At 41.3% G+C, this 24,956-nt stretch overlaps 2 protein-coding genes across 6 annotated transcripts in view; both read right to left on the bottom strand.

The window, feature by feature from the left end:
• The window catches only part of LOC131114761 (bromodomain-containing protein 3-like), a 196,983-nt gene that overhangs the window by 35,853 nt on the left and 136,174 nt on the right, over nucleotides 1-24,956 (bottom strand). The gene's annotated exons all lie outside the window — the stretch shown is intronic.
• rxraa (retinoid X receptor, alpha a) overlaps nucleotides 1-24,956 on the bottom strand; it is an 85,512-nt gene that overhangs the window by 9,207 nt on the left and 51,349 nt on the right. For 4 of the 5 annotated variants that reach the window (XM_078794174.1, XM_078794176.1, XM_078794175.1 and 1 more), the window contains exons 3-8: nucleotides 23,871-24,109; nucleotides 11,442-11,592; nucleotides 10,653-10,832; nucleotides 7,211-7,395; nucleotides 2,648-2,777; nucleotides 814-946 (exon numbers count right to left, since the gene is read on the bottom strand). In XM_078794174.1, coding sequence (XP_078650300.1) covers nucleotides 814-946; nucleotides 2,648-2,777; nucleotides 7,211-7,395; nucleotides 10,653-10,832; nucleotides 11,442-11,592; nucleotides 23,871-24,109 — 1,018 coding nt within the window. The remainder of the gene's footprint in view (nucleotides 1-813; nucleotides 947-2,647; nucleotides 2,778-7,210; nucleotides 7,396-10,652; nucleotides 10,833-11,441; nucleotides 11,593-23,870; nucleotides 24,110-24,956) is intronic. The other variant, XM_078794177.1, reaches the window with a different exon arrangement.

Genomic DNA, 24,956 nt, shown 5'->3' with positions numbered 1-24,956 from the left:
CGTTCATATTAATAACTTTTTCATAAATATGAGATGCAGGCTATTTTTCTTGAAATATATAGTATATAACCTCTTTGCATATCTACATGTGTTGATGTACAAAAATATCAAAGTGGGCCTTGCATCCTTTCATTTTTCAGTATGTGGCCTTCGGTGTATAATGCTCTATTTTATTGGCTCTCATTAGACGCATGTGTATCTAAAGTTGTGAAACAGATTAAAGCAGCACACTTGCAGATTTGACAAGATGCAAATACTTTTCAGCATAAATCATCAACAAACAGATGCTGCAGCCGCCTGTAAGATATTAGCCTGTGACAGGTTGCCGACCTGAAATGTCAACAACAGTCTCCACGGGGGTTACTTCACCGTGACTGACTTGGCTTGACTTAAAAAAAAAATGCCCTTCAGGTTTTTAGTCCTTCAAGTTGATGCTTAACTAGAAAGATCAGTGTTTGTTGAGAAACATTACTATCAATACGGATACTTTTCCATTTTATTTCAGTATTTGTTAAATTCAGTTCTTTAATTAAGGAAGCCCGCACCTTTATTTCAACCAATCAGCAGGCAGCAGAGTCTGTTCCCGCCCTCTGCCTCGACTACAGCATTGCAAATACGGTATACAGAAACCTGGTGTGGCTCATTGTGAAACCTTTGCAAATTTACACCTCCAAATTTAATAAAGGTTAATTTGTGGCATGTTAATGCTTATAAAAAGGATAGAATACACCTACATTGTAATCTAAACCCAAGGCATGCAGCTTGTGAGCTTTATACAGTATGAAATTTATACAAGGCAAAACTCCCACAGACCTGTCAAAGATGGCTCCCACTCCGGCACTATGAGCGCTGTTGCGGTGGACGTGCAGCCCGGTCGCCAACAGAATCCCGTCTTTTACTGCTATTGAGCGGTGCGAAAATGACGCAATAAGGAGTTCATTCCAACCTGCAGCAGAAATGGGCGAGAAAGACGGAGGAAAGCGTAAACGAGGGAGAGAAAACAAGCAAATCCTAGTACAAAGGTTCACATGAGTGCTTTCAGGCCAAATGACAGTGACAACAAAGGGTTAGAGTGTGGGGGGGGGGGGGCTGCAATGATTCAATTAAGCTGCGTGGTAAAAGCACACAGGGTTCTCAAGCGGCGTCATCGGGTTATTACTAAGACGTTGGAATCATACTTTCTGAAGCGACAGGCATGTAAAAGCGATGAACTGTGGCTGCCAACACGATAAAGACAACAGGCTTGATGCGCCAAAGCAGGGGCTTGACACCGAGAGCACTCAAGACACAAGACGGTGCTTTTTGAGTGACAGAGCTCCTTTAACTGTTCTGCCTGGCAACACTCGCCTCTTTTCCCCAGAGTTGAGTTGGGTACGAGAGGAGCCAGGATGCTTTTATCTGTGATACAGCAGAACTAAAGCGGTTATTTATAGAAAACCTGAGAGCTGAGAGGAGACGAGCTCTCCGGAATAATGTCTCTCTCTGCTTGGCTCAAGTCTCTCCATCACTTGTGTGTGCACAGCATAAAGACTGATGGGAGGATTCTCTTTTATTTCATGGGATGGGATTGGGTGTGTAATATCGTTTCTTTTCCTCAAGGTGGATTAGCAATATAATGGTGTCATTTGCAACGACAGGCAGCCAGCAGGGGTAATGTGTTCGGGGACCCCAAAAGACCCTCTTGCATGTGATGTTAAATTTAAACTATCTTTTAAATCCATCCTGAGCACTTCTCTCCAAATGCAGTATTCACAAAAGTGAGTACAACCATCACATGTGAGCAACAATTTCTATGACAGCGCTCCTTCTCAAGGGACAATAGGAGAGAAATGTGATGTTCTTCGGTGTGATGGATACTGACTCAAGTTCTTATGAGTCACTCCTGTCACTTGTCACAAAGGGCATGCGCTAAAATCCGCACGTGTGCAACAAGTTAGGCAGCTGTAGATGCTCGGCGAGCAACTATGAGTCAGTGAGACTCACGTTTTCGTTGTGTCCCCATTTAGTTGGTGAAACTTATCTTTATTGTGAGTAGGTGAACGAGTTATTGTAACGCACAGGGAAAATCGGGTTACATCAACAGTTTATCGAGTACACGTGAGTCATTGAAATTCCAGTTTTTGTTGACTACTCGTGAGTCAGTTAAACTCGAGTCTTCGTTGATCAGCTGTGACTCTGTGAAACTCAAGTGTTTGTCAGGGACCCGTGAGTATGAGAAACTCGAGTCTTCATCTAGCACCCGTGAGTCAGTGAAACTCGAAACTCTTTGTCCAGCCCCAGTGATGCAGCTTGTGGGGGAAAAGGAGAGAGTCGATTTGAAGCAAGAACCAGATCTGTTACTTTTTCTATGGTGCTAATGCATTTATTAAGGATGTCAACTGCTGAAAATATTTAATTGTGATTAATTGCATTTTTGTCCATAGTTAACTCACAATTAATCACATTTAGAAATAAGTTTTTATCCATAATAAGTGGTGGAAATCTCAATTTTAGCAACAAATGTTTTAGCAACATTTAGCAAATATTCTCATTCATTGCATTCTGAGGGCAATGAATCGATCACAACTGGACTGTTCATGTAGTCTTAGAAGACATTTTGCCTCCAAAGAAGCAGTTATTATTATATTAGAAGCTGAATTTTACCAACCTGCTCGTAGAAGGATGACCTGATCGTCCAGTGGCAGTTCAGAGAAGTGGGGAATCCTCTTGGCCCACTCAACCAACGTAAAGAGCTGCTTGTCCGCAGCCTGACAGATATTTGTCACTGGGTCATTGGGCTGCAAGGAAAGGAGAACAGACAGGTATGACACATATCTAGTCGATAAAGAATACAATAAAATACTAGGCACCGAGTTTCCCCAAATGGAATATAATTGCCTCTAAGCAGAGTTCTTTGTGGCTCATTTAGCAGACACAAATCAGCTGTTTGGACAGCTAATATAACCGAAGAGGTCTCTGCTGACATTTCACAACAGCACATGTGTTTGACACTGACCAGGTACAATAGCTTCAATGTTTTTCAAATTTTGACTTTTTTCTCTACATATGATCAATGACACAATATATATATATATATATATATATATATATATATATATATATATATATAGAAAGCAACCAGCAACAGCGCACACTGTCTAGTCCATTTACTAGTTGAAGACTGACCAGGCTTAATGTAAAGTGAATCAAGGAGAAAGAGCCATCTATCGAGTTATTATATCCACTCAAGCCATAAGCGGTGATGGGCATAAAGCGAACAGAAAGGATCGCCTCACGGATGAACACGGCTATTATTTTTAGGTAAGTGACATAAGACACAATAGAGAAGGCTTTTAAAACCAAATCTCATTTAAGTGAGGCACAGAGTATTATCTTCTGCTGCGACAGCACACTTCATCAAATGTGAAGATGTATTGAATGCAAAATGAACTGCTTCTTTACCCTTCACATTCTATGCAAAGACACAAGTACTACTACAAGATTTACTGCTCGGAATAGGTTACAAAAACAAATGTATTTTTGTAAGCATTTGTCTCCAAATGTCCAGGTAGCATGAACAATTATGTACTCTGAGGCCATTATGTGGCCTGCTAATGATTATGTCAATATAGTGTGTGGAATGCATACATTATGTGAGTGACATTTGATCAATATCAGTGTCTTTGTGTGCATTACGAGTTTCAACAACGAGACAAGGACTGCATACCCTAAAGCAGGGGTGGGCAAACTACGGCCCAGGGCTGCACATGCGGCCCAGCAAGCGTTTGAATCGGGCCCACCAGTTGCTTTCTAAGTATTTTAACTTTTAACATATAAACTGGCAACATGACTTGCAAGTCGGATGTCTTATTTAGTAAAAAAAAAAAACTTAAAAATTAAATTACATAGTTTGATGTGGTCTGATGTTTAGCGTGCTCCTGAAAAAAGGGACATGAGAACATACGGCTGATAGTATAACACTTTTACAGATAAATTTAGACAAATAACTCAAGGAAAATTATAAGCATAGAATAGTGTGCGTGTGTTAAATATATGTTCTGGCCCCCTCGGACAATTTTCTTAACTCAATGCGGTCCACAAGTCAAAATATTTGCCCACCCCTGCCCTAAAGAGTCCTGAAAGACTTTGGTCTTTGACCCTCAGGGAACACAAGTACTGAGATTCGAATGCAACTCAGATCCGGTATGCCTAACGCACCCACATTGTACGTCCACTTGTCGCCATCCTAGGAATACAAACGCTTGATATGAACCTCTGTAAACAAAGACTTGTGTTTCATTCAAATGAGTTAAACAAGTATCCTCCTGTGAACTTCTTCACTAACATAATCAGCAGAACCTTCCTGGCATCCTTTTCCAAAGCCTGCTGATCAATTCTAAAAGCTTGGAGGATCCAAACTATCAACGCCACCTCTCAAGAGAAGATTAGTTCATGATGAAGGAGAAAAACGTCCCTCCACTCACATCCTCATTTTGTAGCACTGGGCCAGAGACATCTCTGTGTGTCCTCTGTGTTTCCTTCCCTGCAGTGTGAAACTCACACTGACTGCTGAGTATCACACAGATGCAGTGGAAACAAGGAAAAAAAAAAAGTTAGCGCAGACACAAAGACGACACTCTTTTGAAAAATGAAAGTAGTGTCTTATTCTTCAGTGGGAGAATGAATACTGGCAACTCATGAATATTGCAGCGACGGATCTCCTTGGGAGATGTGGACGGTGTAGTTCGGCGTGACAGATATTGTGAGACACACTTCCTCTCAAAAGCGCATAAACAAATTCAGCTAATTCATTCCAAAAGGGCAGACCCAGGCAAAACAAAGACAAACACAATATGTTTTAAGAGTGCAACACAGTTGAACTTCCCCTCTTTCACAAGTGCAGGAGTTCCAGTTCAACATGGCATGCCTCATGAATGTTGCATGGCTATCTTAGCGGTGTTTACACTGACCCGGTTTCTGTGGAGATGACGGGTAGTGGGGGGGGGCAACAATCCTCGGGCATCACATTACTGTACACACTGACAAGTCTCTAAGCAGCATTTAGGATGTTATCTGGTCACAAAGGAGGAGCCCTTTGAGAACAGTGAACAGCGAATATCTCACAACTCAAAGAAAGAAAACCTCAATTACACTGGAACTTAGCTAGTCGTCCCATTGTAGGCCACAAAAAATCTCACTTTAATTATGATGAAAACTGTTTATTGCAATTTAAACTAGCATGCTGGACCATCGCAGCAAGTTAAGAAAAAAAAAATGCCAGGCTTGCACGTTGTCTTATAAAAATTTCATCGCTTGAGGAGGAGAGAAGAAAAATTTCCTTTTCAATTTTTCATTAATTCTGCTTGAACCAGCCAATACGAGCGTGACAACAGGGAGAAAATTGGATGCTTACACATCAGCATGAAAATGAATTACTCAAGTGTCCCACTTTTTTTTTTTTTTTTAAAGAAACTCATACGTCAGGAGCAGGGATGAATCATCAGCTAATTATTATCTAAATAACACAGTCTATACCTTTATTATGGATAAGCAACTAAAGCTGTATGGAAATGGAAGCACAGACAGAAGAGAACAGCCACCAAGTACAAAAAAACCCACCTGCAGGATTAAGTAACTCAAGCGGCCCCTCTCGCCCCCCCTCCACCTTCAGAGGAGGCCTCTGAAGGCACATTACTAACGCATGTTTAACTTCTGTTCTAGGTCAACATGAGATAAACACACTTTATTCAGCTTGGCCAGACCCCAGCCATTAGACGGTGGTGGTGGCCCATTCATGTGGTGCACTCATGGCCTGGGCTCTGTGATTAATTATAGCACGGGGCACCGCTTCTCAATGAAAACCATGCAGAGGAGGGGTGGGGTGGGGGGAGCAAAATAGGGGACGCTGTGGTCAAGACAACCTGCAAGGCAGATACTGAAGGCAGATTAAGTATGCCAGTTCTCAATCCAATAGTGCAAAACATCTCTTCAAAAGTATCAAACTGTCCAAGCACAGATACTGTAAGTAAACTATTTATCACATGGATGCAATGGAAACGCTGTGTAAGCGTGGAAAAGTACAATCCCATCCTGAAAATGTCATAACAATAGTAAGTGTGCAACATTTCAGACCGAGCAAAGTGTTTCCGACACTCCACATAGGTTACAAAGATGCAACATTTGAAAGTAAACAAGTTACAAAGGAAAAAAGTTACCATACTTGCCTCTGTGCAACAATTTATATCAATTCTCGTCTCCAGTCATGGCAACCTATGGAGTATTCATGACGATCCTTTTGCTCCGTAAGTCTCCGTAATGGATTTTTATCGATTCAGGAGACTGCTACCTTTGCAGCTGGATCGTTTGCTTGTCAAATCGGACTTTGAGTCACATGAATGAGCTGGTAGAAAAGCGCTGTCCGATGAGCATATCCACTAAATGTATTACACACAATATATGTGCAACATGTGGAAAAATGATTAAAATTGACTCATAACTGTGCTGCATAAAAAAATTCCCTTATTGGTGTGCATAGCCTGCTGTTGTAATTGAGGCACAATGACACTCAGTGCATGAGTGATGTGCTGATATTGTAAGGTCAACCCTCATCCCCCACATGTCTACCTAGTCTCCGAAAATAGCTCCATTTACTCACATAACAGCCTTCACATCACCACTTTTACTTCACAGGACATTTCCCTCCCCTCAAGCAGACGAATCCCAGAAGGAGTCCTCTGCTTTCTCTCTTTCTCCCCCACTCGCCTCCTTCTTCAGCCGCACCTTCCCTCCCTTCCTTCGCTCTCACCCTCCTTAGGCTGCTGCACAGCTCAGATGTTTCTCATGCTCCGTCAGAATTCCTCGGAAAGCGAAGACTTTGTGGCGATGCTTTCAAGAACAGTCTGCCTGTTGTATTATTCATCACATTTCGCCTCCTCTGCCCAGCTGTTGCAGAGGGGATAAAGGGGGAGACTCGTGTCTGATACAAGGTGAGAAGGGAGAACCAGCGCTCCAGATCACAAGCAGTCCTTGTCGAAAGAACTCTAAAGAGGGGGCACTCATAGCGAAAGAAACAGCATCGGCAGTATATCTAACCACAATCCTAAGTACAGATGAAAACTCCGATCATTAATACTGATGTGTAAACCTTTGACCCAGTGTCCCTTGGCAATATTTGAATGTACATATTTAAGATTATGGCACTAATGGAATGGTACGGAGACTAAAAACTCACCGAGTTGGAAGGAACACCAAGGCTGGTCTCGATGTAGGTCTCTGTCTTGGGTTCCACTGCCTGCTCAGCTTCCAGAATCTTCTCAACGGGCATGTCCTCATTGGCGCAGCTGGTCGACTCCACCTCATTCTCATTCTTGTCCTTGGCTCGTTGGCGCTCCTCCTGAACGGCTGCATGTAATAAAACTGGTTCCGGTCACTACTGCTGTATATTTGGTGGTATTTTAGTATGTTCACATGTAACCAAAAGCTCATATACACTGTGGAGCTCAAAAGGTCATACACTCCAAATATTTACTGATAAATGGAACATTTACATGACTTAAATAACCTTATATTTGTTTGATTTTCAATCGCGTTTTCCCTAAATTGCAAGCTGCTCTATTTCTTGCATCTCACTTCTGTTTCTTTTTGCATTTTGATGCTCTACTTACAATCTAATTACAATCCGCCAGCGCAAAATGCAAATACTTGTAATTTCCCCCGGGTCTTACGATTTTGTTCAGGAGTGTACATGTACAGTACAGTATGTATTTAGGCCAATGACAAGTAATATTTTTTCCAACATCTTTATCTGAAAGAATCCAGCTGGAGCATAATTGTAAATTGCTGATAATTAATTAATTTGCATCATTAAAAAAAGAGTGGTGGCTTTTGTTGCCATTAGAGTGTATACTAAAAAATAAGCCAATCATGATTGCACGGTGGACCGAGTGGTTAGCACTCAGGCCTTACAGCTAGGAGACCCGAGTTTAATTCCACCCTCGGCCATCTCTGTGTGGAGTTTGCATGTTCTCCCCGTGCATGCGTGGGTTTTCTCCGGGTACTCCGGTTTCCCACATTCCAAAAACATGCTAGGTTAATTGGCGACTCCAAATTGTCCATAGGTATGAATGCGAGTGTGAATGGTTGTTTGTCTATATGTGCCCTGTGATTGGCAGGCGACCAGTCCAGGGTGTACCCCGCCTCTTGCCCGAAGACAGCTGGGATAGGCTTCAGCAACCACGCGACCCTTGTAAGCGGTAGAAAATGAATGAATGAATGAATATTATATTATTGTAAGAATTTTGAGAATTTTTGGACATCCTCTAAGTCAAACTTATATAAACTTATATAAATAAATCACTGCTGTGATGTATAATCAGGTGCAATTTATACTGTACATAACAATATATAATACTATATATGCTGGCATTAAATTAAAGTGAGGTGGCGGTTTGTTTTTTGGCGACATTTAGTCACCGCAATGATTCCTTGAGTTGAGCATGTGATGCAGTTAAGCACACAAACCGGATGATTTTTGTTATGGAATACTTTGCGTCTGTAAGTAATGTACAACGATAATTATATCGTTACATGATTTTCTATTTTTATTCATTTGTGAACCACCGGTCCACATGTCAGTTGTTAAAGGTGACTTCTTCAAGAACATTCTGACATTTATTAAACAAGTAATTACCTAGAAACCCATTCAAAAACGTTGATGCAACAATAATTGCTTCAACAGTATGAATGGAAATCATTGACGACCTCTGCATTCCATTTTACTCACAGCAATGCATGAATGCTAAAGGACTTCTCTTTCTTTTACAAACCTATAAATAATCCACAGTGAATTGAAGTCTGTGTGACACAGAACAACATCCTGACCTAAAGTACAACACAAATCAATGAGGACTGTGTCTGGTAAATTTTTTTTTTTTGACTTGTCGCACACACTAACTGGTTAAAACATTACTGTAATGCTTCTGTCATTTGATTGGCTTGGCCAGGAGACACAGGAAATGGTTTGTGTGCTCAGCAGACACTGAGACTCACTGCGGCTAAGGCAAGAGAAACCGCACCTCCGCCCAAGCGAAGGAATGAAAAGATGCACAAGTGTGTGTGCATATGTTTTGTCTTTTTGAAAGTATAATTAACTTAAGTCAAAATACCACATAACAAAGTTGTGTGGCTATTTTAAAAGTTCTGCAAGTGTTCATAAAAACACACACCAGTAAAAGTGAAAACACAACACTCGATGAGTTTGCAGAATGAACTGTTTTCATATTTTTCTGTGGTCATGATGAGGGGGGGTAGCTGTGGCTGTTCTACAAGGAGAAGGAAAGGGGCCCCACTTTAGAGGATCTGCTGTCTGGCAGTGGAGGTCAGCCCAAGGGTAAAATACTTGTGCCGGAGTCAGAGAGAGGTGAAGAGGGCTGAAATCATGTTAACTTTATTCTCGCTCCTCCTCCCCCTCTCTCCTGACTGCAAGAGTATAAATTCATATAATCCTGTTTTACTGTGGATTCACTTAGCCTTTTGGGCTACTACTGCCTTGCTCTGTAACCATCACCCTCAGGGTGTACGGGGTGGCTTCGGTGGCACAGTGAGTGGGGCAAACGGCAGTAATTGATAATATCCTTGAGAGAGAAAAGTGTCCTTCAATGGTGAGGGGAAGGCCAAGTAAAGGTCAAAGACAAACTGGCCTTATATCGAAAGTGTTTTCAACATCGAAGTCATGCACGCATGTACTTGCACGTATGTGCCTGGTTAACACCCTTCACCATCTTTAATCATCATCATCATATGTGGACATCCCTCACTCTGTATATCTGTATTTAGTAACCGTGGTGACCATAATGGGAGGAATGAATGATGTGTTCAATGTGTGAAACAGCGCTGAACAGCATGGGGTGTTAAAATTCACACCTTACAGTCTGTAAGGACTCAAATCCTCCCTGGTTTTATGTTCTTTTCCAACGGACAATATCATATATTTCTAAATTGATGGTACTTTTACAGTAAAATATTGTATACATCGTAAAAACTGGAGTTTTTCAGTTAAAGGATGAAGGATGCTGGCACTTGCTCATATCCTTCATTTTTTTTTAGAAATGACAGCTTCCACTTAGTGACATGTTTGCCATTTATGTAACAGTTTTTAATTGTTAAAAAAAATGGATAACATGTAATTATTTGTGGTGGGGTTGCACGGCGACAGAGTGGTTAGCACGCAGGCCTCACAGCTACAAGACCCGAGATCATTTCCACCCTCGGCCATCTCTGTGTGGAGTTTGCATGTTCTCTCTGTGCATGCGTTGGTTATCTCCGGGTACTCCGGTTTCCTCCCACATTCCAAAAACATGCTAGGTTAATTGGTGACTCCAAATTGTCCATAGGTATGAATGTGAGTGTGAATGGTTGTTTGTCTATATGTGCCCTGTGATTGGCTGGCGACCAGTCTTGCCTGAAGACAGCTGGGATAGGCTCCAGCACCCCCGCGACCCTCGTGAGGATAAGTGGTAGAAAATAAATGAATTAATGAAGATTGAATGAAGAATTAATTTTGAATACTAAGCAAATAAACAACAATGCTATTCATATCTCCAACACTGACATTTGCATCAAATGAGCATTAGGATGGAAGTAAGTGTGACTATCCTCAACGGTATGTGCTGTACCTTCTCTCTTCATGCCCATGGCTAAACACTTTTGGTAGCGGCAGTACTGGCACCGGTTCCTCTGACGCTTGTCAATGACGCAGTCCTTGTTGTCGCGACATGTGTAGGTAAGATCTTTGCGCACTGTCCTTTTGAAGAAGCCTTTGCAGCCCTCGCAGCTGTATACGCCATAGTGTTTACCTGAGGAGTGAAGCAGACACCTTTGTTTTTATTGACACATATGGCGTGCTCATTTGCAACTCAATCAAAAACAAAGGACACCACAATAATATTATGAAGACGACGGACAGACACTCATTTTGTTCATTTCCAAACAAACAACGATGTACTGCACGTGTACTGAAAACTGCTTTGAATATTATAAGTGCGGACACCACACAACACGAAGGGCATCACCAAACTGATGGCTACATTGCAAAATCCTGGGGGGTCTTTAAAAAAACCTTTTTCCTTTCCTTTTTCCTTCATCAAAAGCTTTACATTATTGTAGCTATAGCACTGGAAAAACTGGACTATGCCCCTCTCTGCAGTTATAACAGCTTCTACTCTTCAAAAAAGGTAATCTACGAGCAAAAGAGGAACAGAAAAAGTCCTTTCCCAGACTATTTCCAAAAAGTTGGAAGTATGAAATCATCCAAAATGTCTTGGTATGCTGAAAAATTACAATTCATGGTGACTCATGAGGCCGAACAATACCGCTATATAGTGTAGCTGAAACCCAGAAGCCCCCCCCCCCCCTTCTCATGCAAAATGATACACTTCAAGTCTGTGCTCATCACAGCCACTCACCTGAGGAACGGTCACCACAGATGGCGCAAATGTGTTTGGTGAGCGACAGCGCTGTGCCAGAGGGCTGGGCGGGCACTTTCATCACACCGTTGAGACCCAGCGGGGGCTTAATGTCCTCTGTGCTGCTGACCGAGTTCATTGGAGAGTTCAGCTGGAACATCAACACACACAAACACACATGCCAACAGGTCACAAAGCAGTTCTGATCAACTCAAAACTGGCACTTAATTACAGAAGCCTGTCACATTACTTGGCTGGTGCGGCATAGTTTGCATGATGCCATTAAGTATGTACTACAGAGCGATGGCGTGCAGGTACACATGTGCAAATTACACTGCAATTTATAGTAAACAAGATGATTTGCTCAATACTGATGTCAGCAGGAGCTCCCCTTTTCACCTACCTTATGTCTTTAAACGGAACTTTGCACAGCAGCAGCATGCCACACCATTCATGCTATCAACAAGACCCATTATTAACTTATTTAACGTAAATTGCTGATTATTTATAAATGTGCGCTAATGAAGTGAATTAGCTTTACATTTACACCCTGACTCAGTCAACATAAATCAACAGGAGCTCATCAACCCAAATGCCTAAGTCATGCATGTACGTATATTAGTGTGTAGAGACTGTGGTGCAGTTACATTGTGTTTCTTCCTGTGTTATTTTGGTTGGTTTGATGAACTCCTGTTGGTTTATATTGTGTGAGTAAGAACATAATTGTCAAATTCACTGCAAATAACGCAAACCAGTGTTATGTTCAGCACCGCTGATCAGTGTCAAAAGTAGACATTTTTATGGGCCTACCACAAATACTATATCCTAAATACTCTATTTGTTTCCGGTGCAGTGCAGATGGCTTCTTAATTTTCACTTTAAACTGGCCCTCCCTCTCACTTGCTCTCTCTAAAATGAGAGCTTTGATAAAAATTCTTCTGAAGGTGACCCCTCTTTGCCTTTTGCTAAAAGTAGGGAGCAAGAGACTAATTATTTTAACTAGCTCCATGCTGTTTCAGTGAAGATAAATGTTAGGGGGATGATATAAATTATGTTAAAATACTAAATGCACAGAGTAGAACAGAAGCTACCCACCATTAGTAACGTTCCAGCTGAAAAAAAAGGACTGTCGACTAGAATCCCCCTTATGCTATAGCCAAGAGACTTGTAGTGTAGGAAATAAAAAAAAATGCAATTGCCTTATATGGGAATAGTTTTCATACATGAAAATGTCTCGTTACACACACACTTTCAGTCTAAATTTAGCTTATACTTTACAGAAACATGCCTGGAGGGAATAGTTACAGTAAGTCAGACGTTGACAATTTGTGTGCATGTCATCCCTAGTATTGAGATGTACACAGCACGAAGAGCAATGCCTTGTCTTATTGAATAAACAGGAAAAGAGCATAATTCAGGCAAAACAACTATGAGACTTACTTACTTACTTTATTTAATCAGACATACTGTAGTTCAATTACAGTCAGTAGATGCTAAATCTGACAATGGAGTCAAAAGGATGAGTAGATGGATGAGTAGATCTTATGTAGTATTTGGATACTATTAAATATATTTAGTGAAAAATGTTGAATTGATAATTGAAAGCTACAGTTGCAGTGTGAGTATATAAATGAGTATACATATGGTACACACACACACAAAAGACACATCACATTAACATACAGTAGCTGTAAAAGGTGAGAAGGCAAGTCCAGACAAACATGTACACACTGCATGCTCTTGGCATGTCACGTCACATTTTTAGGTAAAAAAAAAAAAGCAAAGGTTGACGCTTGAAGCCTTGACGCTTAAAGCTACAACATAAGATTCCATCAATTCATATATTCGAAACCAGATGCTTAAACATCTGATCAAACGGAAAATTCAAGCAACTTTTTATATCCATTTTCATAAAATTCAATATGGCATGTGTGGTGTCATGGGAACTTGAGTTGGACCTCGACAAGAAAATCAAAAGCTCATGTGGGTTTCAATGTTTGGCTGGTTCAGTCAGTTGAAAAGTTCAAAGCCCCCCCTCATCACTTAAAACACACACACACACGCAGATGAATTATGAGAAAACATTTCATTACACTACAGAGATAAAATTGTGAATATAGAACACAATTTCATTAATAATTTCAAGAAATAAAGTGGAACTATTTCAAGGAATATCATATGATCAGCAATGGCATTGGTGCTCTTTAACAACTCAAGCTGCCACACTTACAAAACTTTATTTGTTCAACTTCATTTCAGGGATTCTTTGCATCTGAACATCTGAACGCCTGTCTACACATTCCAATGCATTCGTATTACACGGGTTTTGACATCAAATGATTTGTTTTTATTTGCAGAAATAGTTTTTTGGGAAACTACAGGTAGATAATTATAAGCGGCTGGTGGCAAACCTCCTGAAGTCCTACAAAGCCCTTGGGTTTTTATCGTAATTCCAGGTCACAGATTTGTATTTTGCATGGTCACATTTTGATGTGACAAATTTGAGATTTACTTTTTTTGTCCACTCATGGTGGCTATGGTTTAAGTCTGCATATTAACACCACATTGAAGGGGGGAGTTTAACAACCACGACGAAACACTATTTGTCTTTCTTTTTCGGCTTTTCTTTTCAGGGGTCGCCACAGCAACTCATTCTCCTCCATCCAACCCTGTCTTCTGCATCTGTCTGTCACACCAACTACCATCATGTCCTCCTTCACTACATCCATAAACTTCCTCTTTGGTCTTCCACTATGCCTCCTACCTGGCAGCTCTAAACGCAGCATCCTTCTACCAATCTGTCAATCTGATGTACTCGTTTCTGATCCTATCCATCCTGGTCACTCCCAATGAGAACCTCAGCATCCTCATCTCTGCTACCTCCAGTTCTGCTCCCTGTCTTTTCCTCAGTGGCACTGTCTCTAAACCAAACAGCATGGCTGGTCTTACCACAGTTTTGTATACCTTTTATACAAAATATATAGTGATGAAGCACTATACAGTAAAAACCAATGAAAAAAAACAAGCCTCATTTTCAGGGGAATCCTCAACCACAGTGACTGGTTTTCACTACTGGAAACACCAATATAAATAAACCCTTCAAGAGTAAACGCTCTTAATGCACAAATTAATAATCAAACTTATTTTTTCATATGCACACAGAGCATTGGACAACTTGCTCTGCTCATGCTCTTTTTACTTTCTGCTCCGTTCTCTTTTGCACTGTGAGGTGTTTAGGCACACTCGTAATTATGAGTGTTAGGCGCTAATGGGTTTTCATTTCTATTCGCGTACCCCCTACTGCAATTGGCATACCCCTGGGGGTACACTCCCCCCTCTTTGGGAACCTAGGCTCTAGAACGTTAGTTATTAGCTATTGTTAACCGCATGCTCCTAGAGCATCTCTCAGACCCTAAGTCATCAACAGTGCATGACCTGTTTGGTCATGCACCAGTTTTGGAAGCAAGTGCACATACACACCCACCAGTGTGCGCAGATGTACGCACAAAAGGTCTTACCTCACTTGAACGCTTGCGTCTCGTCTTTTGCCCTGAAGCGCAGCACTAACAGAGCTGTCTCTTCAGCTGGGATGGTTTCTATCAAACCCTCTGCTGTCTGACAGAAAAGACTCTTCTATTCGCAATCTATTTTCAGTAAACTTGCAACTCAATCTCGGCAGCGCTGCTCCCCACTCTGGGGTGGGCTGGCTGGGACCTTTTTTCTCCCCCTGTTCTGTCCATGGTGATGGAGGCAAGGCAGGGGGATTAAAGTAGCTCAGGACCGTTACTGGAAATAGAATACATGCTCCCTCAACACATACATGTGACCCCTCACAGAAAGGTATGGCAGCTGTGTGTATGAGTTTATCATCTTAGGAAACCCCTTGACAATCCTCACTTACATATTGTATGCATGTTTTGAGTGGATGTGGAAGGCTTTGCTCAAAACTTTTACAGACTTAGCGAGATAAACAAATGAGGGGCATTTAATCTCAAGGACTGGGAATGTAGGACATAGGATTCCCTGCAGTACAATGTGCAACATGAGTGGATGTAATACCCCTGCTGAATAACAGTTTCATGTGCGGGAGGTGTTACATAACATGTAGCGGAGAACATTCGCCTGGTACATCCAGTGCATCGGCGGTACGTGTATACTTGTACTTGTAGGTGTCACATTCTTCATAGAACAGAAATATGTTTTCTGTGTCATCTGTATTTGCAGAGCTACTCAACAATTCAACCAGGTAGAAATGAAGGGTTTGGAGCAGGGGTCTCAATCTTGAGTGTGGGTAAGGCCGGGTCGCAGCAAGTATACCAAAAATAAAAAAGTACAGCTGATCCACTTTTCTCAATCTTTAATAACAGTTAAGAACATGAACGTCTTGCCTACTCCTTTCTGCCAGAGAACTGGCAACGCCTCCTCTTCCCAGCATGTCTTTTTTTGGATGAAAACTTGCAAAAGTTGTGTGTTTAGAGTTAGTGTAGCTATTTATTATTCCCTATAGATGTAGTAGTCGCCAGTTTACATGTTGTACTGTCATTTTTGTGACTGTTGGTCGTGGTCTGCCTAGTGACTACTCTGTTCAGATTAACTTCACCACAGTGTATATAAAGTTGTCCCTTGCAACTTTGCGGTTTGAACTTCGCGGCTTCACCCTGGTTTTTCTAAATATAGTACGCCTGTATTAATTATTAAATCCTGCTGTTATGTGGTCTATTATGGGGGTAAAAAAAGGCACATTGAAGCAACTTTTATGTATTTTTGGCCAAAATTAAGCAGTGTCAAACATAAAAATGATGACGTTAAATAAAATACAAATATAAGACATTCAGATGACAAATTCTAACCCGATGTGAATGATATGTAGTATTCAACACTGGTCACTGGGTGTCAGCAATGTTTGGTAATGGTAATGGTTTTATTTCATTTGAACATGCATCACATTACAGTTGAGTGCATCACATAATCAGTTCACAGTTCCACATGTTTGGTGAGACATGTGAATTATCTCACACAATAAACACAATAAACCCCCCCAAAAAACACTTCACATCACTTCCTGTCCGCCATTCACTCTCCTCCCCTTGGGAACACATTTACAGCAACACACATGAGCACAAGTCTTCTTTATGTACGTCCTAAATGGCTTATTTACTCCTATTATGTTGGGTATATTGGGTAATATGAGTATTAAGGTGACTCTAAGGGTGGTGGTTCATGTCCAGAGAGCTCTAATAAATGTTAAAAAACTTCTTTAGCAGCTTGTAAATAAGTTGTGTATGCCCTAACTACAAACATTCATTCAATTTCCACCGTTTTTCCTCACGACAGTCACGGTGGATGCTGGAGCCTATCCCAGCTGTCTTCGGGCAAGAGGTGGGGTACACCCTGGACTGGTCGCCAGCCAATCACAGGCACATATAGACAAACAACCATTCACACTCACATTCATACCTATGGACAATTTGGAGTCACCAATTAACCTAGCATGTTTTTGGAATGTGGGAGGAAACCGGAGTACCCGGAAAAAAAACACGTATGCATGGGGAGAACATCACAAAGAAACTCCACACAGAGATGGCCGAGGGTGGAATCAAACTCCGCTCTCCTCGCTGTGTGGCCTGTGTGCTAATATATAAGTTATCTCAACTTTTACTTAATTGGAATTCCTGTAACAGGCAAATCTTGACCGAGAGGGTCTTATAAACAATTAGTATGCAATGGTAACACATTGGTGAAAAAAAAAAGAAAGGCGTCGTCCCTGGAGTGAGCAGGAAAGAAAAGGGGAGACGAGTAGAAGACAGTTGAAGAGGCTGCTTAAGACGGCTTAGTTTGATTCAGAGCACAGACTTTGCTCAGAAAGACACTTCAAAAGCAAAGATCAAATCCGAGTGTACCGCTCTTCAATACGTAACCCTCTTGTGGAACTCCAGTTGCTTTCCAGTTCAAGGGCACCTTTTTTAACTTAGAGAAAGTTATCTCCACAGTATCGGGGAACGGCAACGATCGGGAACAAAGTTGCATGCGCACACAACAACAGCCTGTGTATGAAACGCCTATAATTGCAACCTACAATCTGCTGTATTGCTTGGGTCCCTAATTTTAAGAGCACTTTAGACATCTGGAGGTTGATTTGCGTTATTACTGAATGTGACAACCAGAATAATGAATGAGAGATTTATGAACTACAAAAACATTGCATATCAATTGTATGTGAACATCCCTCCTTGTTTACTCGCAAGACCTCCTCAACATTTTCCACAACAAAGAACAACCACAGCAAAAAAGAGACCAAAAGCACCAAAAAAAATATATTCGTCAAACATAGAATACCACTTTTCAGCAAAACGCTGTCATAGAAAGCTTGCTTCTCTGACACTCTCTGCCAAACAAGCACAAGCTGACACCCAGCCACTCTGCTTTCTATCAACGACTTGTCTTCCTAGAGCTGCCTTGATGTTGTCGCTATGATTACTGTAATGACTCGGATATGGGTGATGCTCCTGAAAGGGGTGGCGTCACTTTCAGGGGCATGATGCACAGACTACAGTAATTTAAGACGTTTTAAAACGAGAAACACAATATGGTCGGCCATTGTTTTGTAGAGCACAAATTTAGTTCATCGAATGAGGGATATATTCCGTTCTGTTTCGATGCACATGCTGTTGTGCGAAGAAACTGTGTCATGCAAGAAAGAATGTTAAGAGCAAAGCAGAATGAGTGGACAGGATCTTATATCTCCTGTTGACAGGAGTCAACACCGAACCAGCTGCCTTCACAGAGGTGAGGACAGGGATAAGGTCATGATGATAACCTTTCACCCCTCACACCAAAGGAAGATAACTTCCTTCGAAAGCCAACGTACCTTTCCTGTCCTGCAAAGCACTGGTAGACTGAGTAAGGACTTTCCTCTTATCACTAATTTGTGTGCGTGTGCATAAGTGCTATCAGAACACGAATCGGCAGAAACGAAGGATTGGGTTTCACACAGGAGGGTGTTAACTGACTCGCTCTACTATGGCCTTTAGGGTAGGATATTCACAATGAGACAACCTTTGGAATCAATTATACTGTTACGGGTTTGACAGGCACCTGTTTGCACAATACATGCTTCTGCATATCTTTTTATTGGGGAGCAGCAGTTTGTGTCGTAAATTCACATCTGTTTTCTTTATTGTTAATTTAAATGCATGCATACAGTCTGTTATGGCCAAGCATAATGTATTTTAGCCATTTGTATTTTTATTTTTTTAATGCAAACTTAAACGTATTAGCAAATTTAAATATAAGGATTCCTAAATAAATGTCCCATTTGTGTATACATGCACATTAGTGGTGAGTAATACAGTGTATGTATTTATTATTCCTTCTTATAAGGCTCTTACATTAATTTTGCCACACCATTTAAATAAAGCACTTCCTCTACATACTCCCAATGGTCTAGAATTTAGAAGAAGCAGACATTATACTAGACAGCTCAGAGGTTACTAAAATTTACCCCATGCTGGGCCACAGCACATATAATTATTGCTCACAAGCGCTGCTGTCAAAAAGTGATTTTGGCATTAATCTGCAAAAAAATTCATTACATGCAGAGGGAAAAATATGCACAGCGAATTGCAGCTTTTAGCAAACAAGTCTGGCTATTGTTGTGGAATATTACTGATGACTGTGTGTATTATTATGACTTGTGAGTTATTTTGGAACCTGGGTGTTGAAGTTATTCACATAGCGTCAGTGAACACGTCTGCCCACTGGCAGTGTTGAGTTGCTGTGGGCTAACGTCCTCACTATGATTTTTTAAAGCTAAATGTATACTGTATACCCCTAGCTTCTATACTCGGAAGTAGGAATATTTGATAATATCAGCTGATCATGCACGGTGGTCCCAAAGACAGCTGGGATAGGCTCCAGCACGCCCACGACCCTCGTGAGGATAAGCGGTAGAAAATGATGAATGAATGAAAATAAATGAATCAGCTGATCATTATTATTGGCATAAAAATGAGAAATGTGCAGCTTTTACCAGCCTTATTTAATTGAGTCTAACCTGTCTTACTTGGTGGGTCATTATTTTTTTATGACTTTTTCCGAGACAAAATAAATATGACATGATTCTGAAACTGAAACGGTGTTTATTAGACTGAGGTTTCCTCCCACATTCCAAAAACATGCTAGGTTAAATGGCGACCCTAAATTATCCATAGGTATGAATGTGAGTGTGAATGGTTGTTTGTCTATATGTGCCCTGTGATTGGCTGGCAACCAATCCAGGGTGTACCCTGCCTCTCGCCTGAAGTTAGCTGGGATAGGCTCCAGCATAGCCCAGTGACCCTAGTGAGGATAAACAGTGACCAAGTTGCTGCCTACATTGGTCTCTGTTGATATCGGCATCTGTAATGAAGTGCTGGACAATATCTGTATAAGCGATATGGCTAAGAAAGCCAATATCAAGCACCACCACTGCAATGTAGGCTTAATGTCAAAAATGTTGTCACACTACATATGTTCTTGAATAAGAATGGTTTAGTTGAAACACAACTTGGTGTTTCTTTGCCTTTTTGAAACATTTCACTTACAGATGTTAAACCGTGTGCATGGAGCAACAAATGCGAATACACTGAAATTTGCATACCTGTCTGTACACCGTGCAAACCAAGTGCTTTTCCCACCCAGTCTTTTGAGTCATGGGGATAATGAGTCCCCTCCGGTCAAAGTAAATGCACACTTTGTTGAAGAAGCATGATCAAAGCCATCAAAATTCAAGGTTAATCAAAGCAACACTTCCTCCAAAAGTTTCAGCATGGTTGCCTTCCAAGTTGGAGCAGGTTTTAAGTATTGAGTTTGCATTAAGAGTAAACAGCTGCAAACAGCAAATAAACATGGAAAATGGGAGCAGAGCATGAAAAAATAATCTATAAAATATGCACGTTTGCTCTAGAAAATTCTTTAAAAAGTTGCAGTAAACTTCTGTTAACAGCACAACTGGATCAACAGAACACAGTTTGTTAAACTACCGAAGGCGGGGGTGGGGAGCAAAATGCTTCTAATTGCTACCTGGAGACAGCTTTGGCTGTGAAAACTCTTGTCCCCCATCCATTTGTGGGTTGACTGACATGAGTTCTCCAGGGAGTCCACACAGAGCCCCTTTGTGCATCCAATAGAGCCACACAACCATGATGTCATGCAGAGTGACTGCAGCAGGGCCCTTCAAAGACAAGGAATGGACCTTTATGACTCCCACACAGGAAGAGGCCGGGGTCCACCTCTCGCTCTCGTTTGCAGTGTCTTCACTTTTTGTGTTTTAGTTACCAAGCTACCCTCGCAAAAACATGACACTCAAATGTGATGCATGACATCACCACTGCTTCTCATTTATAACTCATGAGGAACATGCATAATTTCTTGTAAAGCATTGACACCTTCACCAAATCAGTGTCTCTTGTGTGCTTTTCATGTATTAGGCTGACTGCTGTCTGTTCTGCATTACATCCCAATGTAAAGAACATATTAAAAAAAGACAATAGTTTCTACTGTCACAGGAAGAATAAAATGAGTTCCACTCCTTAATAATAACTTCCAGATGTTTTGACAGTTGGTGGGTCTAACTGAGGGACAGGATGTACTGCCAGTGAGTTAAAACCCAAAAACCCGACCACTTGTTTAATGGGCATGGGTGTGTTCTGTCACCTCCCTATGACAGGATAAAGAGCAACGTTGTGCATCTGTTTGTGCAAAAAGAGGGGCCTCATTATGACAGAACAATACAGATATTTTTTTAAAAATAGGAGATGACAAATAGGAGATGAATGGACAAAGTAGGCGCCTCTCCCTGAGAACAAAAATGTCCAATTTGCAGAGGCATAGTGGGTTTGTGTGTCTCACTGTTGGGACATAGCTTAAGGGGGAAAAAGTACACTTTTCTTTGCATTGATGTAAGAACTGGCTGATGATAAAGGACGGTGTCTTTCTCAACATGTGGTTTGGGCTTTGAGAGAACACAAGATTGTAGTCATAATGGGAGTTTAGTCATCCTTTCCCATGCTTTCATCATGTCGCCATTACTGCCCATCTTTGCTGGAGAGGACGGTTAAAGCTCATTAAATTTCACATATACGGCTCTTTTAAATGTAAGATAGGGAAGCTTTGTTTTCAAAAACCCATGATGACAAAATGATAGAGAAATATATAATGCATGCCTTTGTGTAGATGAGGGTACATTGTCACAATTTGGGAGGGAATTGGGACACTAAATCATGCTCTGTTTGCAATGTGAGTGTCACTACTTCTCTCTAAAAAACGTACAAACATACAACACTTCAGAGTCACACTGATAGCAATCAAACATGTATGTAAATTTGGCAAGCCGAGTGCATTCTGTACTGCAGAGGAAGGTATGGCGGTGATTGATTGACAATGGTCTTCAGTCCCTCATGCCAATCAGGATGCAGAAGGCAATACACAGTCATACGCGATATATTGCAGACCTGCAATATTTGAATTTTTAAGATTCATTTTGTCACGGTATGCAAGAGGGTTTGGAGTGTCTGGTGTCTGGACACAAAAGCATAATCCATGTCTGTATTATAAACATTTAGGACCATAAAGCTATCATTATGTTTTCAACTATTTCTCATTGTTTGAGTTTAGTACTGTGGGAAGGTTCATTGGAAACTGCTTTGGTGGTGGTTATGGGCAGACAACCTTCCAGTTCACTGAACAGAGCAGTAGTCAGGCGAGAGTTTTGATCAAATAGCACAGATTGCCTGATTCGATTCATTGTCCCATGTAGCGCTGTCCCGCACAGCCAGAGCCTCGCTGCCTTCTCAATACCTCAGAGCGACATTCTGACATCAAATTGGTTTTCTCCACCCTCCAAGTGCAACAGTGTACAGCCCCTGCAGTCTCAGCAATGCAACCGTTCTCGGATTAAAGGCTCAAACCATCCAAAATCTGACATTGCACATTCTGTCAGAGGCCTACTGTGTGTAAGTTGAATGTGAAATCTGCTAGGCTATGAAATACTTAATTTTTATGATTATTAATAATCATATCTTAATTAGACTTTATATTGCACTTTTCAAGGGACTTCGATTATTTGTCCTACTAGTCTCCCATTTTGAGGAAGTATACATTGATGAGCTTATAAAACTTATAAAACAGAAAAACAGAAAAACAGACAGCATGCCTCATTGACCCGCTTTTTGGGAAACTGGTTAAAGAGCAATTTTAGGTCCTTCAATCTTAAATTTCATAAATTCATCGCTTTCTTCTGGCACTGTGCTTGCAGCCTTCAAGACCGTTATTCGACCTCTACTCAAAAAAACAAACCTCAACCTAATTTCTAATTATAGGCCGAAAATCCTTGTTAAATGAAGCTCAAGTCATAGTCCTTAGTCCATCCATTTGTCACGTCTCAGCCAATACCGATATATGTAACATGACGTATCTGTGGTGGAATGAACACGTGTGTTGTACCCTTGAGTAAATTATGTACACATTAATTGGCATTTCATTTTTGAAGGCAGCTTTAACAATAAAGACCTGCATCAAAGGGATTTATGCTTCTATAGACCAAACACATGAAAGCATTTATAGTGGGGGTCTTTATAGGAATACAAAGAATGTGGTCGCCTTGTAAAATTAACCCTAATCCACACTTAACTGAGTTACACGTGGGCAGTTACAATTGTGTGCCTAGTCCATCCAAATAGTTTCACATTGCACAATTGCTAGTAACCACAAAAAAGGGGCAGCGACTGCATTTCAATTTTAGATATGGCTCAAGGCGGAAACTGGGCCACTGCAGACTTTGATGTCTTAATTATATGTGTGTGCTGGTGTGTGTTTTTAAATTCCATAGAAGCTGGGAACACATTGATGAACAGAAATGACAGACAGAGGGGCGAAAGATGATGCAAAAGAGATCCTGAAAAAAAAGGACGACCGCAGAGAGAACATGATTGAAGGGATAGAGAAGTAGGCAAGATGTGGTGGGAGAAGGAGAGAAGTGTTGCATGCCTCTGATATAGAAGGAGAGTGACAGAGCTGAAATACTATGGAATTCACGTTGAATAGGCCTTGATTAACTGTGGCATGGGGTCAAAGCAGAGCTTCTGTCTGCTGGGGCCTGGCTTAGGAGAATTATGTGCATGTCACAGTGAGCATGTGCAATTTGCACTTCTTAGACGTGTGAATACAATTTGTAAGAACTGATAACTTAATAGGGTAGCTGTGTTTTTTTTTGTATAACCCTATATATACAGTACATTATATAGTTCTGATTTAATTTCTGCCTGTTTTGAATTAGAAGTTAAGTGATTGACAATAATTACTATTTAAAACATCAAAACTGATATTACAATTAGATGTACTGTACTGTACTGTATGAATGTGAGCAAATGTCAGCTCTGTTACTGGCCTTACCTGGGGGCTGACACTGGGGCCGTAGCCCATGCCGGGTGAGGTCATGGAGTGGGGCCCCATGGGCGAGCTGATGACAGAGAAGGGCGAGGTCAGGCCGTTCATGGGCGAGCTCAGTGTGCTGATGGGAGAGTGAAGCGATCCGGAGGGCCCCATGGTTGTTGGACTGAGCAGGGATGGGTGCATTCCTCGGTGGGAGGTAGGTGAGCCCAGCGGTGAAGAGCTCACCTGACCTGACGTGTCTGTTCGGAGGAAAGGCATACGATTATGTATGTACACCACCGGTCACCACCTAATTGTTTTAAGTACTATACATCCATCTCCCCATTTTCTATACTGCTTGTCCTCAACGGAAGACACATGGCACAGCCTGCAGTGCTCCACCCATTGACAATGCCTTCCAAAAGAGACTAGCGGACTGTTGTCCAATTGTGGATCCATACACTCTCCACTACAGAGATGTGGTTGATGAGTTGGGTCATGGTCTCTGGAGGATTAAAAGATGACCTTGTGCTACAGTGAAAAGTAGCTTAACATGATTGAACACAAAGCGAGTGATGGCGTCATACGTATTGGAGCTGATGTGCTCTTTTTCTCCCCTACCCTCCAAGAAAAGTCCCCCACTTACTGTAACCTTGAGTGAGCATCTTCCATCAACCATAATCTCTTAACACACAAGATATGGAACAGCTGATTTGGTTGGTGCCATTTTTAAACACATTCTATGGGAGCGTCATGTACAATGTGATTAATCACATCAATTAGTTCCAGTGCCAACAACTTCAGTCCCCATTGTTCACTGCTATTATACAGAAAGATAAATAGCTCATGAGGACAGTTGTGGTTGAGCATGCAGAGAATTGCAAGTCACGCGCTCAGCCCCCGTTGAAGAGCTTTAATTGGATCAAGATGCTACTATGTTGCAGAATAATGGAGCCTTTACTGTTATATTGACTTTATAATAAAAAAATACTGCCTGAACTGCTATAATGTTATAATGGCAACAAATTGACCCTGGAACACAAAAGTGTTATTATTTTCCAGGGAAAACGATCCAAACCCATACAAGTTGAGATTGACCAGGTTCCC

The sequence above is a fragment of the Doryrhamphus excisus genome, linkage group LG10, assembly GCF_037039965.1.
Source record: "Doryrhamphus excisus strain RoL-2023G ecotype Guam linkage group LG10, RoL_Dexc_Guam_v1.1, whole genome shotgun sequence".
NCBI lineage: Eukaryota > Metazoa > Chordata > Actinopteri > Syngnathiformes > Syngnathidae > Doryrhamphus > Doryrhamphus excisus.
This window is presented reverse-complemented; position numbering and strand designations above follow the sequence as displayed.